Source organism: Canis aureus, chromosome 24 (assembly GCF_053574225.1).
Source record: "Canis aureus isolate CA01 chromosome 24, VMU_Caureus_v.1.0, whole genome shotgun sequence".
Taxonomy (NCBI): domain Eukaryota; kingdom Metazoa; phylum Chordata; class Mammalia; order Carnivora; family Canidae; genus Canis; species Canis aureus.
In genome coordinates this window covers 1,287,137-1,303,131 of record NC_135634.1, presented here as the reverse complement: position 1 = coordinate 1,303,131, position 15,995 = coordinate 1,287,137, and the positions used below count along the sequence as shown (strand labels likewise).

The following is a 15,995-nucleotide window of genomic DNA, read 5'->3' as shown; positions in this document are numbered from 1 at the left end:
GTATACATTGATCCAGATTGTCAAACCTGTCCCTGACCAGCAGAACCACCCACTTAAGCCCAACCCAAATTCACAAACCACACTATCATGAACTAAGAAAATGGTTTGTGCTATAAGTCACTAGGTTTTTTGGTGGTTCATTACATAGCAACTGCTATCAATCCATTATAATTCTTTACCTGAGAGAGTAAACTTGAAACACTGTGGGCTAATATTAAACTTATGACTCCACAGCCTATGTTTACCGAGAATTATGAGTATTTGTTAAATACCCTTACCTTAATGGGATTCCTATAGAAAGACTCCTTTCCAGAAGATGGGAATGACATGGCAATAATACGCTCTGGAAGTCAAAATAGTCACTATTATGAATGTCATTATAAATGTGAAACAATATATGAGAACTTATATATAATCAGACTCCTTTTTCATAGAAAAGGACTTTCTGGATTGAGAATGATAGGGAAAAAAGCTACCTCTCAGGATAATGAAGATAACATATTAAATTATCCAATATAATGACCATTAAACTTACATAATGTTCCTAAGAATCAAATGATTCCAACCATAAGGGACAGATTTGTGTTGACTGGTCATGAGAATTTATTTCCTATTTAAATACCAAAGAAAATAAATAAATAAGTGCATACATACATACATACATACCAAACAAAAATGAGAGATCTGAGCTCCAGCAATGGAGAGAACTCCCAGGGTGCCTTTCAGTGCTCCTGACTCAGAAAACTGAGACCTCTTATTCTTTAGGGTTTTAGAAAGAGAACAGGTCTGTCTGAAATCCTTGTGACCCAGGAAAACTTCTAGAACTCAAATTCTAAACCAAACAAAGGGAGCCAACTGGAAATCCATTCAATTTCCTGTATGGTATCAGGTAGTCCTGATTTAAGAGGGCAATGCAGATTTTCCATTGTCAGGGGTAAACTACAAATATATTGTGCTACCATAGAGGCTCATGTCTTCATGGACAAAGAATGCTTTGAAAGAATATGACTTAGAAAAAGGAAGAACAAAATGAACATTATTCACACACCAGAAAGATCTGAAGTTAATATAAGTAAATCAACAGTTAAACTTTACAAACCAGTAACATAAGTGAGGTCTAAGTCAAATCCATCCTTTTTGTATCGCCGTTTGTTTCCTGAAACCTGAGAGTTTAAAACAATCGTTAATTTGTAGCACAAAAATCCACATAAAAATAAAGACTATAATATAGCTATCTATAACCCTTGTCAGTATTTCCTGAAACAAATCTTTCCTGAATCATAAACATGTTTTGTCTGCTTACCATTCTTCTGGTCAGCATTTCAAGATGTCTCTTTTGATGAGCCAGATGAAAAACTCTTATCAGAATGATAAGTCGTAGAGGTCGAAATAAAATTGTCAATCTAATAGCAAAAAGATTAATCTTTGCTTTAGAGACAGGATTTGCCAACATGGATCAAGTCTAGAGATGTAGTTCTTAACCAGGGGTGATTCTGCACACACACACACACACACACATGCACACACACACACACACAAACCCTCACTAAGCCTCCTATCCACCCACTTACAGGATACTTGGCAATGTCTGGGATATTTTTGGTTGTCACATTGTGTATGAGGGTGTGCTACTTGTATCTAGTGGGTAGAAGCCAGGAATGCTGCTAAACACCAATCAATGCACAGGACAATCCTTCTAACGAACTATCTGGTCCAAAGTGTTAATAGTGCTGAGGTTGAGAAACTCTGGTAGAGAGAAATAGTTATATGGATTTGTGGCTTACACTTCTGTGATACAAGATGAGCATTTTTCAATCATTTTCCCAATAAAAGGTTCATTTCCCATCAAAAGATTTTCCCATGAGAAGGGCTCTTGTTCACTTTTGTTATTCCCATCAGTAACAGAGGCTCACTATACCTGCTAAAATATATCAGGCAGGCAGCAGATTGAGATACTTCCCAAGTGTGCTAGCTGGTGTCTCTCTTCCCATCAGTACAAAAAACAAAAACAAAAACAAAAACAAAAACATGATGGCAGAGAATTGGCAGCAGAGAATTGGCAATTTGGATATATGCTTTTCTAACTTGAGTGTACATATGATTCAGTAGGTCTGAAGTGGGGCCTGAGGTGTTTTTCTTCTTGCATTTCTAGTAAGTTCTTAGGTGATACTGAGGCTGTCAGCCTGAGGACCATACTAGATCCAGTTATTTTAAAACAACTGCAAGCCTGTCATATAATATCAAATTTTGTTGGGACCTGAATTTAAGTCCTGAGCTGCTGGAGTACAGGAAGAAGCAAGCTGTTGGACTAATGAGTGAGCTGCCTAACATCTATATCCCAATATACACTTGCTCCTTTTCTTCCATTGCCACAGTAGCAAGAGGAAGAACAGGGGTGAGGGGTCCTGGGGGGAGGGAGCCATCAGTCTCTCATACACATTTTAGTTTCCTGATACCTAAACAGTTCTAACTTTGCCTCAGCTTTCCTCATTTTAGCCATACTGCAAAATTCCACCTCCATGATGTTACCTATGTTACCTTGTTTCCTGGTTCCATTTGCTCTTTCTTAGAGCATGGGTTGACTTGGTAATTACTTTGGGATGCTTCTCATAGCAGTACAAAATAGCTTTACATGTTTTTAAAAAATGAATCAAACTTACTCTTCTACTTGTACTTGAAGAATATTTGAGTCACTCAAATTTTTAATATGCTCAAACTAACTGATTTATCCTCTTGATTACAGGAAAAAACCATGTGTCAGGAACTTATGATTGAAGCTCAGTGGGAATTCAGTGGGAATTTCAAAAAGTTGAGAAGTTAAAGTGAGCACAATAGGCAAAGTCCCAAGTTTCTTCCTTAGGGGCTCCATGTTCTTTAGTCAGCTAAAGGTACTGAATCTATACACCCTTTACTCTTCCTTAAATAAAACCATTTTTTTGTTTCCAAATACTTAAATTTACCAAAATATTTCCTTTTTGGCAGCTTATTTGGCACAGAATCAGCACATTCAGACTTAGAAAGTTTATAAAAAAATAAAACTACAGAAGAGACCCTCCCCAGAAATAGAAAAAAATCAAAACTTTAAGAGAAATGAACATATGTTTCTTACCTGGGAATAGTTTTAAGAAACTTAAAGTCATAAAACATATAAATTATATCAATCAGTAGAGTCACTACAATAATGACAGCATCTAAGTAGTTAAGTATATCAGAAAAATATCGTTGAATCCTGTAGTATAAAACAACAAAAAATAGTAGTTTATGCTCTCCCAAAGAAGAGATAGGAATATTTTAAGAAATTATTTGACTCATCCTATTAAGAATTCTACTTTAATGGATTCTTTAAAATGCATACAAGACTAGACTAAGGGGGAAAACATCCAAATTCTATCTTATAAAATAAGATACATACATACATTTATACATACAAATGACAAAAGCATCAATATGGCAATTTAAGTATAGTAAAAGATATAACCAAACCACCGAACAAGAGGCAAGCATTCCCTTCACATGTTGGGTGAGAAGGGTGGGCTGTGTGGCAGGACTACTGAACAACAGAAATTAAATGTGTCATAGCCTTAGAGCAACTGGGCTGTGAGGAGTATATAAGAGAAATTTGTGAGAGGGAGACAGGTCTAGTAATTTAGCTTGCAAACTCATCATCTGGCTTTGTGCCCACATAGAATTCCAGGAGGCTTGTGGCCTCTCCCGTGCAAAGCTGAACTTCCATCTGCTTTGCCTTCCTCCCCAACACTGACTCCTTCAGCCAAGAGCACAGGTGCTCAAGGGAACACTTCTTCCAATTTTGGGGTAGTCCCTCTCAGACTCTGAGTAACCTGGGTAAAAACTGTCCTTGGCTTCAAAGTATAAGTTCAGCAGGAGTGGAGACGAGTAGCCTTCTGAAAAGCTTTGGATGAAATGAGGTTGGGGAGTTAGTCCCTGACTCCCACAGCTGACATGTTCCAGGGCTTGGCTCACTTCATTCACCTTTTCATAAAGCCAGCAAGCAGAGAAAATTAGCTGCTGCCTCACCACCAAGCTTCATCAATGGAATAAAGATGCCTCAGGTCTTTTGTGTACCTTACCACAAATTTTTATTTTAACTGAGGTAGAAGGTTTTCATGATCTATTATCTAGTATTTGATATACTGTCAGCTTTTATTTAGATTCAACTCTTCCTGAGATTTAGATTTATACTTCACACACATGTTCCTCTTGATAATGTGCATGCACGCACATTCATTGCCTGGCCCTACTCTACAAACCCTTTAAACTTTACCTGTTAAAGGATCTACAACACATTGCTACAAACTAGAGTGCCAGTTGCAACAATAATATTAAAGCCTAATCTAGTTGAAATTGGGATTTGGATTACTTTCTTGTTGACTATGCCTCAGAGGAGAATTATTTTGATAAAGAAGGACACATTTATTGGGTTGACTTGATAATTACTTTGGGATGCTTCTCATAGCAGTACAAAAGAGCTTTACATGTTTTTAAAAAAAATGAATCAAACTTACCCTTCTACATATACTCGAAGAAGAACATCGAAGAAAAAAAATAAAGCAATAGCTAAAGAAATTGAACGATATTCCAAAGGAATATGCATTGTTCTCTCAGTGAAAAGTAGATCTGTGATGATGAGGGATAGATCCACAAAGATCAGCAAAATTCCAAATATTCTGCAACAAAAAAATTGAATAAAAATAAAGTGGTGTGCACTCCTAAAGTTAGACTAAATTAGGCCAATGATATGATACCATGATGTCATTTAGGATTAAATTGTCCACTGGTAGGGAATACTGGGTTGCCTTAGAATCTCAAAAAAAAAATTATTAAGTTTTCACCAATGGAAGCAGTTGTTAGAGAATTAAAATTCCCATACCACCATTTCACATTATCATGCCCTTTTATAAAAGACAGGTCACACTAATACTCCAAGATAGCACAGGCAACCTGAATTAAAATTACACATCTACACTTGTAAACTCTTCTTAAATCCGAGAATTTCTTTAAGGGGCTTCTACCAACTTATAATAAACAAAATCTCATTCATATTGATAATTTTGACAAATTTAGCAATAAAAACCAAGTGAGAACATGACTAACATAAGCTCTTAAAAGACCACTTTGACCAGTAAGATGTTTTATCAGTGATATTTTCAACATGTATATGATTATATATTAATAGATGTATTTAGCACAGTGCTAGGCACATGAAAAGGAATTAAATTCCATAAATATATATATGATTGAACTCTAAAGTACCTCCTAAGCTTTCTTTCATATATTCTAAATAGTCTTCATAAACTAATTACACTACTTGTATAATCTATAAAGATAAATTCATTAGTTTTCAAAATACTTTTTTATAATTGCAATGCAAATTAAAATATAAATTTAAAAGGGAGCAAGTATTTTGTGTGACTCTGTATCATAACATGCAATCTTACTGTCATGTGGAGAAGCTTAAATAGAATGATTCCACAATTAAGGAGTACTTCTAGGCAAATAAAGTGTTTAATAAAAACATTTAAAGAATTTTAAAAAGCATGCTTCATTAATTCTACTTTTACAGGTAGGAAAAATATGTTATTATTAGGCTTAGATACCATTTCTTTACAATTCTTTTTTATAGATATATTTTTAAATTTTTTATTTAAATTCAATTTGCCAACATATAGTGTAACACCCAGTGCTCATCCATCCATCAAGTGCCCTCAATAGTGCCCATCACCCACTCACCCCATCACCCTACCTCTCATCCCCATTTCTTTACAATTCTTAATTTAAGCTTAAACCAAAATCTCAAGACAAATTATATTACATTAAATGGGACACAAGGGCTATTTACCAATATACTGACAGTGGAAATGTGTTTTCCCCCCTCCCAGATCCTTTATCAATAAAAATATTAAATATTATGTGTAATTACCTCCTTTTTTTAGAGGAGTTTCACATACCTGAACATGAGTGATGATACAAGTGAGTATACCACTCTCTTAATCAAGTTGCTGCAAAAAGAAGTAAAAATTAAATTCCTGAGTTTTCAAGTTTACCACAGATTTCTTCTAATATAGAATATGAATTTAGTCAATAAAACAGGCCTTTATAAATATAGTTTGAAAGAAAGTTCTTCAGAGGCTACACAACAAAATGTTTTTTACTAAGATTTTCACTGTTCAGCTTCATGATTTTTAAAAAAACTTTCATATGTCAAATAAATGCAAATAAAACTCTAAACTGTGTTTAGTAATATTTCCCTTGCCTGTAAAGCACCAATCCCAAGTGTATGGTTTTATTAAAGTTGGGATCATCAACTAAAGCAAGATAACATGGAGACAGAAAGGTATGGTAGAAGAGATCACTGTTCCATTTCTCCTATTAATGAGCTGTGGGATTCTGTGCAAGTCATCAAACCTTGGCCAAATCTGTTTCCATTGCAGTAAAATAAAGGACTTAAGGGATGGTCGGAGAGTAGATGATACTCTTATGATATTCATCTCTTGAAAAAAGACACCCATGACCACAACACGTAATCATTAATGGGAGTCACATTGGGGCTGCAAGTTTACTTTGGAGACAAGGAATCTTAGTAAGATACATTTCAAAGGAGAAACACTGTAGAGACTGTGCTCCTTCCATTAATAGGAGGAGGAGGACCCTGTCTGATGGGGCCTGCAGTTAGCCTTATTTTACCCTATGGCTGGAGACAAGGTAGCCACTGAGGAGCATATTATTGTCCTGTTGAGGCCTGCAACATAGGACCCAGATTCCACCCAAAGTGGCATTAGCGCCAAAGCAGTGCTCATAATCTGCACCCAAGACTGGACTGGAAAATGGAGAAACAGATGCTGAATAGAACTGAGCATTGCCAAAATTGGCTACAGATGAATGCTATTAGGCTAACCCAAAATATAAGAGCTCCCTGCTCTCTCAAATTCTCCCTCCTCCACCTGCATCTACCACCTCAGCCTAGGCTTAGGAAGCTGAGGCTAACATGGACACATGACTGGCCAAAAGAGAGGATTGCCCCGAGGTTGCCATTTTCTTAAAACATTCCCTTCTTGGGGAATGGGGTGACTGGGTGATGGGCACTGAGGGGGACACTTGACAAGATTTGTACTATATGTTGGTAAATCAAACTCCAATAAAAAAATATACAATAAAACAAAAAACAAGAAACCACACCCTTTTGATCTGACACAGACTGGATCTCCATGTAGTGAAGAAATGTTAAAATAAATCTGAACTTGGTTGACAAAGTGCCCATACAGAATCCATGCCTGACAGAATCACGAGGCACAAAGGGGAGGCTTTAACTCTCCTATCCTTTTGAGTGCCTCCCAAAACTACTCCAAGTAAATATATAGCTGAGATTTTTTTTAAAGAGTGTGCTAAGCATGTGCACCTTCAAACAATGTGGGTGGAATTTGCAGGGAAAGAACTGTGACTCAGTAATTCTATATATAGGAGGACTGTTTGTATTTGAAAAGAACAAACACCCTCCAGCATGCCATGACTCTAAGCATAGCAGTCACATGCCTCTCCTAAAAACAATTACTCAAAGAAGTACCAACTGAACAATGAATCAAAATGAAGAATTCAGGAATAAGGAAGATATCTTATAGAGACAAGGTGTTAAGAAATCATAAAAATTCAGAACTGTCTAAATAACCGTTGATAATGTAGCGTGTGATAATATAAACAAAGGATTCTAAAAACAAGGATAAATAATATGAAATCCTTCACAATAGTATGGCTTTAATATTGCAGGTTTTCAGGTGGCTTCCCGGAAGATGGTGGAGTAGGAGGATCCTATGCTCATGTTGAGCACACCAAGATAACAACCACATCAGTGTAACTAATGCAGAAAATGACCCAAAGACTGGCAGGAGAGATCTTCCACAGTTCATTGTAGAGAGGAGGCTACATTAAAAAGGGTGGGTGGGGGCACCTAGGTTGCTCAGCAGAAAGGTTTCTGTCTTTGGCTCAGGGTATGGTCCTGGTCCAGGGATCAAGTCTTGCATGGGTCTCCCTGTGAGGAGCATGCTTCTCCCTCTGCCTGTGTCTCTACCTCTCTTTCTTTATCTCTCATGAATAAATAAAATCTTTTTAAAAAGTGTAGGTGGGGTGGAGATGTGGTCAGAAATAAAACTCTTGCTGAGACTAACCACAAACAAGAGGGACCCCACAAGCATGGAAGAAGGAGAGGAGTAGACTCTACAGCAGGTACCCCAGACATGAGGGACCTGCAATATAGGAAGACGAGTCCCATTGTATTTGGCTATGAAAACCAGTAGGGCTTAGATTTGGGTTTGTACAGCTAGAAGGGCTTAACTCAGGGCACTTTAAAAATCAGTGGGCTTAGTTCTGGGAGAGTCAGAGGGCAATAGGAAACTGAGTTCCTGCCCTTAAGGAGCCAGAATAACAATCTGACTGAGATAAGCATAGAATCAGCAGTTTGAAAAGTACCTGGGGTATAGTGAATATTTATTTACTAATCTCGGAGTATGTGCTAGAGAGCAGCCTAGATAACCTGGCACTTGTGGGAACTACTTAGAACACTTTACATTTACCTTGCTAATATCGTGTGCCCTACCCTCATGTTCTCTTGTGGGTCTGCCACGTCCAACATGCCCCACTGAGAGGGCCTCCCCTCAAAGGGACAAGTGCCCTGAGAAGAGGGGAAGATAACTACACACACCAGTTCCACTGCAGTCCCAGTAGCTGAACCTTATAACTAACTGGCAGTGCAGAGTGCCCTGTCAATCAATTCATATGCTGCCCAAGTAGATAGACTGGAGGCAGGCATCTGAACTACTGGCCCCATCCACCAACAAAAACCTCCCAAGGGACAGCACAGGGAGAGAGACCAACAGTTTGGGGTCACTGCAGTTCTGGTAGAGGGATTGGGGGCAGGTATCTAGGTAGTCTGCAGGCCCCATCCGCCAATTGAAGACTCTCAAGGTACAATATGGGGGAAGGGTGCCCTGAGTTCAGTGTGATTGCAGCCTCAGCAAAGGGGTTGAGCCAACAAACTTACAATAGATTAGAGACCTAAATGTGAGATTTCAAACCATATAATTCATAGAAGAAGATATAGGCAGTAATTTCTTTGACACCAGCTGTAGCAGCATTTTTCTAAGTATATCTCCTAAGGTGAGGGAAGCAAAAACAAAATAAAATTATTGGGATTATATCAAAGTAAAAAGCTTCTTCACAGTGAAGGAAACAACCAAATGAAAAGACAACCTATTGAGTGTGAGAGGATGTTTGCAAATGACATATTGATAAAGAGTTATCCAAGATATGTAAAGAAATTATACAACTCAACACCAAAACCTCCAAATAATCCAATTTAAAAATGAGCAGAAGACATGAATAGACATTTCTCCAAAGAAGACATACAGATGGCCAACAAACACATGAAAAGATATTCAACATCAACTCACTATTAGGAAAATTCAAATCAAAACCACAATGACATATCTTCTCATGTCTGTCAAAACTGCTAAAATAAAAAAAAAAAAACAAGAACAACAGGTGTTGGTGAGGAAGGGTGTGGGTGGCAGTACCAACAGGTGTAGTCACTGTGGAAAACAGATGGAAGTTCTTCAAAAAATTAAAAGCAGAATTACATATGATCCAGTAATTCCACAGCTGGGTATGTACTCCAAAAATATGAAAACATGAATCCAAAGGATATATGCACTGCTATGCTTATTGCATTATTTGCAATAGCCAAATTATGAAAGCAGCTCAAATGTCAATTGATAGACAAATGGCTAAAGAAGAGGTGGTATATATGTATACCTGAAATGCAATATTGAATTTTAGAACAAATGTGGGTTACTTACCATGTCTTACAGCAAGTAGAAGACATGACTAAAAGGATCCCAGTGACCATTTACACTCAGTATCCTATAGTAGGATGGCTAAAGGATACATTTCAAGAGCCCAAGTCAGTCATTGCCCAAATCCAGACTATAGCCAAGCGCATGTTTACTTGCAACCACAGAGTGCTTTGACAAACAGCCCTCTTAGTGTGGAGCAGCACTCCATTCTTGGCCTGTCACCTCTGAAGGACAGCCACTCACTGAGGCAGCAGAGCTACCATAGCTGCCATTCTTTACGTAGGAAGGACATGGATCAATCCCTGAGCATGACTGTACGCTGAAGACACAACAAAGGATGACCCCTGCACCTGGACAGCCATTGCCAACCAACCTTCAACTGAAAGTATCTATAGACTCTGGAATTGGACACAGTAGTCAATGGGCCAAACTGCAAGTACCATAGATGGTATAGCTTCATGAGCCTGATTCCATTGTTCTATGCAGATATCTGGAAATCTATAAGGGACCAACTACATGACTTCTTCAGTGGAAGGCACAGGACTAGATGGTGGCAGGCCATCCACTCTGGGGAAACAACATGTGGAACTCCAGTGCATACAAGATATGAACACTATTGTTTACCATATAGATGCACACACTGCACACACCCCACCTGGTAATCAACAGGCTGATGAATAGGGCCACATCTCCCTCCTATAAGATATGCCAACAGAAGATAATGTCGCTTAGCTATACAACAAATACAACATATACAACAAAGTAAAGACAACATACTCTGTGGGAAATTGCTAAGAACTGGGGGTTGCCACTGTATTACAGAGATACTGTAATCATCTGCCAGTAGTGCCCAATCTGTGCCCAGAGTGACCATGCCCTTTGTCAAGAGACACTAGATAGATGGAGGGGGGCGGTAGCCACCAAATTCAGAGATGGCAGATTGACTATATTGGTCCCCTTCCCCTCTTTTATGGCTATCATTATGCTTTGACATGTGTGACATTTATTCAGGACTCCTGCAAGCCAACCCCAGCAAGCATGCTACACAGAAGCCACCATCTGTGGCCTGGAACAGCTGGGTGCTGCATATAAGGTGCCCAGTGTCACTGAGAGCAACCAAGACTCCCACTTCACAGGATATATACTGCAAGTGTGGGCCAAAGCTCAAGACATCCTTTGGCATTTCCATCCACCATACAATCCCACTGCAGCTCAGTTGATAGGATGCATGAGTGGACTGTTCAAACAACTGGACAAGAAACTCAATCACTGGCCGTTTGGACATATCACCTGTCAACAGCTATATGGACATTAAATAAATATGAACATTCCAGTTGACTCAGTGCCTATACTCTATTCGCTTAAGGACTGATACCCTTAGAATACAAGTAAACAGCATGCAAGAAGGATGCTCTTTGCTGCAGGTAGGGACACAGGTAACCTTTTACTGCTCTTGCCACAAGATCCATCTATAGGGGAACATGTAACTAAGTGGCCCTGGAAATGGCAAATGAGTCCACAGTATTTAAGGTTTGCAGTCCTGTAGGATAGGGATAGGACAGGCCCTAACCATCATCCCATTTCTTCACCCTACTCCACTGAAAACAATGAAGATCCATAACCCTAGGCCTCTTATAGAAAGGGATACTATCACAATTGCCCTATGGAGCATTGTTATATCCCCACAATCCCTTTTAGGTTTGTCCCACCATGTAGCAGAAAGGGAAGAAATGATTTGGTACTGTAAATCTGGAGCTAAACTATAGTGAGGGGTAAGGTTATCTCAGACAACCACCGCCCCTGCATTCTATTAGACAATTGGGACTTGCCTTTTTTGGTGCCTACTCAACATCTTGTTTTTTGCCCTTAGATTCTGCATAGGAAACCTATTTACCAAATGAGCTCTGACCACAATTCCTATATAGAATAAGACCAACTGTTGGGTGTGTAGTGAACTCCTCCTATCAGTGACTATGGGTCTCCTCTGAGGAATCCAAGCTGCTATCCACTTAGGAATGTTTCTACACTAAAAAAAAAAAAAAAAAAAGAAATATTTCTATGCTTGATGTAACGCTTTCAATCCCCTACCTGGACTGACCCATATTCACTGGGTAGCTAGGCTTTCTGCCCAGGAAGACACAAAGAGCAAATTTTTCCAATTGATATTGGAACAGATAACTAAGACTCTGCCAATAGAATATACCATTTGGGATGGCTTGGAGTGATTAAATGCAACCCAGGTACAAACTATGGGAGTGGCCTCATAGAGAAGCACAATAGGACCACAATGCTACAGGTCAGAATGTAGGAAGGATAACCACACAACAATGCAATTACACTGTACTCATCACTGCTGAGACCTGGCTTTGGAGACAACAAACATCCATTCCTGTGGATACCTTCCCCTCTCTGTGGGGTGGAGCTGGGCATATGGTACCCATGGCTGGCCCTACTTACCCTATACCTAAACTAGGTGGATTTGGGGGTGCCCCTACCTGCCAGGCTGTATATTTACCCACTTAGAAGCCTACCAATTGGGAAGTGGTCAGGACCTGACATAAAACCAATAGAACATCTTGGTGATTCCAATCCCTGTCCACTCTCTACCCTTCTGTGGCCCACCACTGACATAGAATGGCAGGTATAGGCTTTAACCAGACACATGACTACTACCTTTAATTCCACCCATAAGGCAACCACCCTCCTTACTGGAGGGAGTTTCCAAATGGGACAAGTAGATCTGCAGAGTAGAATGGCTACTGACATGTGCTGTCATCAAGACAGAGTGCTGTATGTATGAACCTGATTATTCTCACATTTCCCAAGTCATGACTAGTTTAATTGAACATATTAAAGCTACTGATTCCCTGGCTACTGACCTTGTTAGTGCTTGGTTAAATCATTTGCTTTGTTCCTGGCAGAATTTTTTTTTATAGTTTCTTAGTTATTTGTGTTCTCCTATCATTTGAATGCTGTGGCTTATACTGTTGCTGTGGGATTTGGTTGCAGTGTACCTCGGCATATCTGGCTCCAGGGACATCATGGAAGAGGGGCATGTAAAGAATGTGCCGGCCATTCAAGGTGTGCTGGGATGCAGGGTACATGCTGGATAGCCAGATCATGCAAGCATATCCCAAGTGCCCCTGTTAAGCACTATCTGGAGAATGTAGAGATCCTGTCTTCTCTCTATATTCCCATCAAGCAGAATGTACAGAAAAACACTGTTCAGTGTTCAAGCTCAGGGGCTCTGGGGGCATCTCTCTTCTAATTAAGTGTCTCCAGGTGGCAGGCCTTGATCTCCTTGGAAATACTGTCCATGCAAGGTGGGGAAAGGCCACTGATAGTTGGTAGAGTAAATTGCTATGATATAAAAACTTGCTGTACATAGCTCCCAGCAGTGGATGCTTTGTACAGTTGGGTACTCATGGATTCCCTATACATAAGTTCTCCCAATTTCAATTTCTATTTCTGGGTCTTTTCTTTGGCCTCACTAGACCATCATCCCTTCTAGACTAAGTCTGCTGGGGGTGTGGCTGCACATTAGCTAGTTTCTTTCTTTTTTTTTTTTTTAAGATTTTATTTATTCATGAGAGACACAGAGAGAAAGGCAGAGGCGCAGGCAGAGGAAGAAGCAGGCTCCATACAGGGAACCCGACGTGGGACTCGATCCTGGGTCTCCAGGATCATACCCCGGGCCAAAGGCAGGCCCTAAACCGCTGAGCCACCCAGGCTGCCCTAGCTAGTTTCATCCAATGTTTGGCCTGGTCACCGACAAGCATGTGGACAAACTGATAGAAATCTGAGAAACCAGGGTGGAAGTTTGAATAATTACACTAAATTCTTCAGTAAACTTATGGAGGTATTAATCACTTTAAGAAACTCTTTTAGGAATGCCTGGGTGGCTCAGTGGTTGAGCATCTGCCTTTGGACTCTGGGATCGAGTCCCACATGGGGCTCCCTGCATGGAGCCCACTTCTCCCTCTGCCTATGTCTCTGCCTCTCTTTCTCTCTCTCTCTGCGCTCATGAATAAATAAAATCTTTTTTTTTTTTTTTAAAGAAACTCTTTTAACTATGGTTCTCAATTTGGTCTCAGTCCAGGGAATGTGGGAAACTTGAGGTTTATTTAGGTACTCAGACTTAACTGTAAAGAGGCAGGTTTTAATGGTTTCAGGAGAGGAGGCGTAGGGAGAGGGGGAGGAAAAGGCAAGTTCTGTGGGGGGGGGACTGAGCACAAGGTGGCTTCGAGGCGTCTGCAGCAGGGGAGTCGGGCAGGGAGAGGCCTCAGAAGCCATTTTGACTCCTTTCAATTGTTTGTTTGCTTCAATTAATTTAGAAACAGTATTTTACAAAGAAGCAAACAGAATCCTGAAAACATCTGGAAGCCTCAAAGTACCATTTAAAAGAGGTATCCCATTCAGTTTTTTATTTGTTTGTATTAGAGCCATGGCTTTCTAACTTAATTTTGAGTAAAAAAAATTGGGGGAGATTGAAATTTCTTATAAGACCATTGAAGTTCTAAATTATTTTTTGGTTAGGTCAGTCCACATAGTTATAAATGCACATTTGAAGGAACCATAGTTTTAAAACATAAAACCCACAGAGTCCCAGTGGTGGTGGTGGTGGAGGGGGAAGGCAACCCTCAGAGCATTTTGATGACTGAAATCCCATTTCTTAGAATTTTTTTTTCTTTAGAATAAAGAGAAAAATCCCTCAACAGTATTTTCAATAGGAGCAGCCTGGTTCTAGAAGGAATCAAACCAAAAGCCAGCAAACTTCCAATAGGAAAAATGTGGTTCTGAAAAGGAGTCAGACCAAAGGCTAGCACAGTTTAATAGGAACAGTCTGATTCCAAACAGGAGTCAGACTAAAGGCTAGTGTAGTTCCAATAGGCAGTTCTAGATGGAATGGTCCAATCCCCAAAGGGGGTCAGACCAACATTTCAAACTGGCACAATTCCAACAGGAACAGTCTGGTTCTGAAAAAGAGTTGGACCAAAGGGCAAATGAGTACTCTCAAATTAAAAAAAAAAAAAGAAAACAAGACCTTAAAACAGGTCCTGAATAAAGTCTGAAGAGCTTGAACATAAAGTGCAGAGTCAAAATCTAGGAGAAAACTTACCCTCAAACTCCAGGGTGGGCGAGAAAGCAGTGAGTACAACTAGCTCTGTGGGTACCAGCACCTGTTTGCTCACCAGCCTCAGAGCTGTTGAGGGTCTTCTCTGGATTCCATTTGAGATCACCAAGTAATGTTAACCTTAAACATAAAACTGCCCTCAGGGAAATACAAATCAAAACCACAATGAGATACCACCTCACACCGGTCACAATGGCTAAAATTAACAACCCAGGAAACAAAAGATGTTGGCAAGGATGTAGAGAAAGGGAAACTCTCTTACACTGTTGGTGGGAATGCAAACTGGTGAAACCACTCTAGAAAACAGTATGGAGGGTCCTCAAAAAGTTAAAAATAGAGCTACACTATGACCCAGCAATTGCATTACTAAGTATTTATCCAAAGGATTACAAACACAGTGATTCGAAGGAACACATGCATCTCAATGTTTCTAGCAGCAATGTCCACAATAGCCAAACTATGGAAAGACCCCGATGTCCATTGACAGATGAATGGATAAAGAAGAAGTGGTATATATGAACAATGGAATATTACTCAGCCATCAAAAAGAATGAAAACTTGCTATTTGCAACAACATGGTAGAACTAGAAGGTATTACACTAAGTGAAATAAGTCAGTCAGAGAAAGCCAACTATCATATGATTTCACTCATATGTGGAATTTAAGAAACAAAACAGACAAGCATAGGGGAAGAGAAAGAAAAATAAGATGAAAACAGAGAGACAGACAAACCATAAGAGACATAAGAGACTCTTAACTATAGGAAACAAATTGAAGGTTGCTGGAGGGGAGGTGTGTAAGGGGATGGATAACTGGGTGATGGGCATTAAGGAGGGCACTTGATGTAATGAGCACTGGGTGTTATATGCAACTGATATATTACTGACCTCTCCCTTTGACTAATAAATACACTGTATGTTAATTAAATTGAATGTAAATTTTAAAATATTTTTAAAAAATAACACTGACAGTTATTTTCGCAGGAAAAAATGTGTTCATTT

At 39.4% G+C, this 15,995-nt stretch overlaps 1 protein-coding gene across 10 annotated transcripts in view; it reads right to left on the bottom strand.

Moving 5' to 3' along the window:
- LOC144295641 (phosphatidylinositol 3,4,5-trisphosphate 3-phosphatase TPTE2-like) overlaps positions 1-15,995 on the bottom strand; it is a 174,220-nt gene that overhangs the window by 82,833 nt on the left and 75,392 nt on the right. For 9 of the 10 annotated variants that reach the window (XM_077867923.1, XM_077867922.1, XM_077867928.1 and 6 more), the window contains 6 exons: positions 5,967-6,017; positions 4,524-4,685; positions 3,110-3,229; positions 1,304-1,403; positions 1,100-1,163; positions 279-343 (listed from right to left, as the gene is read on the bottom strand). In XM_077867923.1, coding sequence (XP_077724049.1) covers positions 279-343; positions 1,100-1,163; positions 1,304-1,403; positions 3,110-3,229; positions 4,524-4,685; positions 5,967-6,017 — 562 coding nt within the window. The remainder of the gene's footprint in view (positions 1-278; positions 344-1,099; positions 1,164-1,303; positions 1,404-3,109; positions 3,230-4,523; positions 4,686-5,966; positions 6,018-15,995) is intronic. The other variant, XM_077867930.1, reaches the window with a different exon arrangement.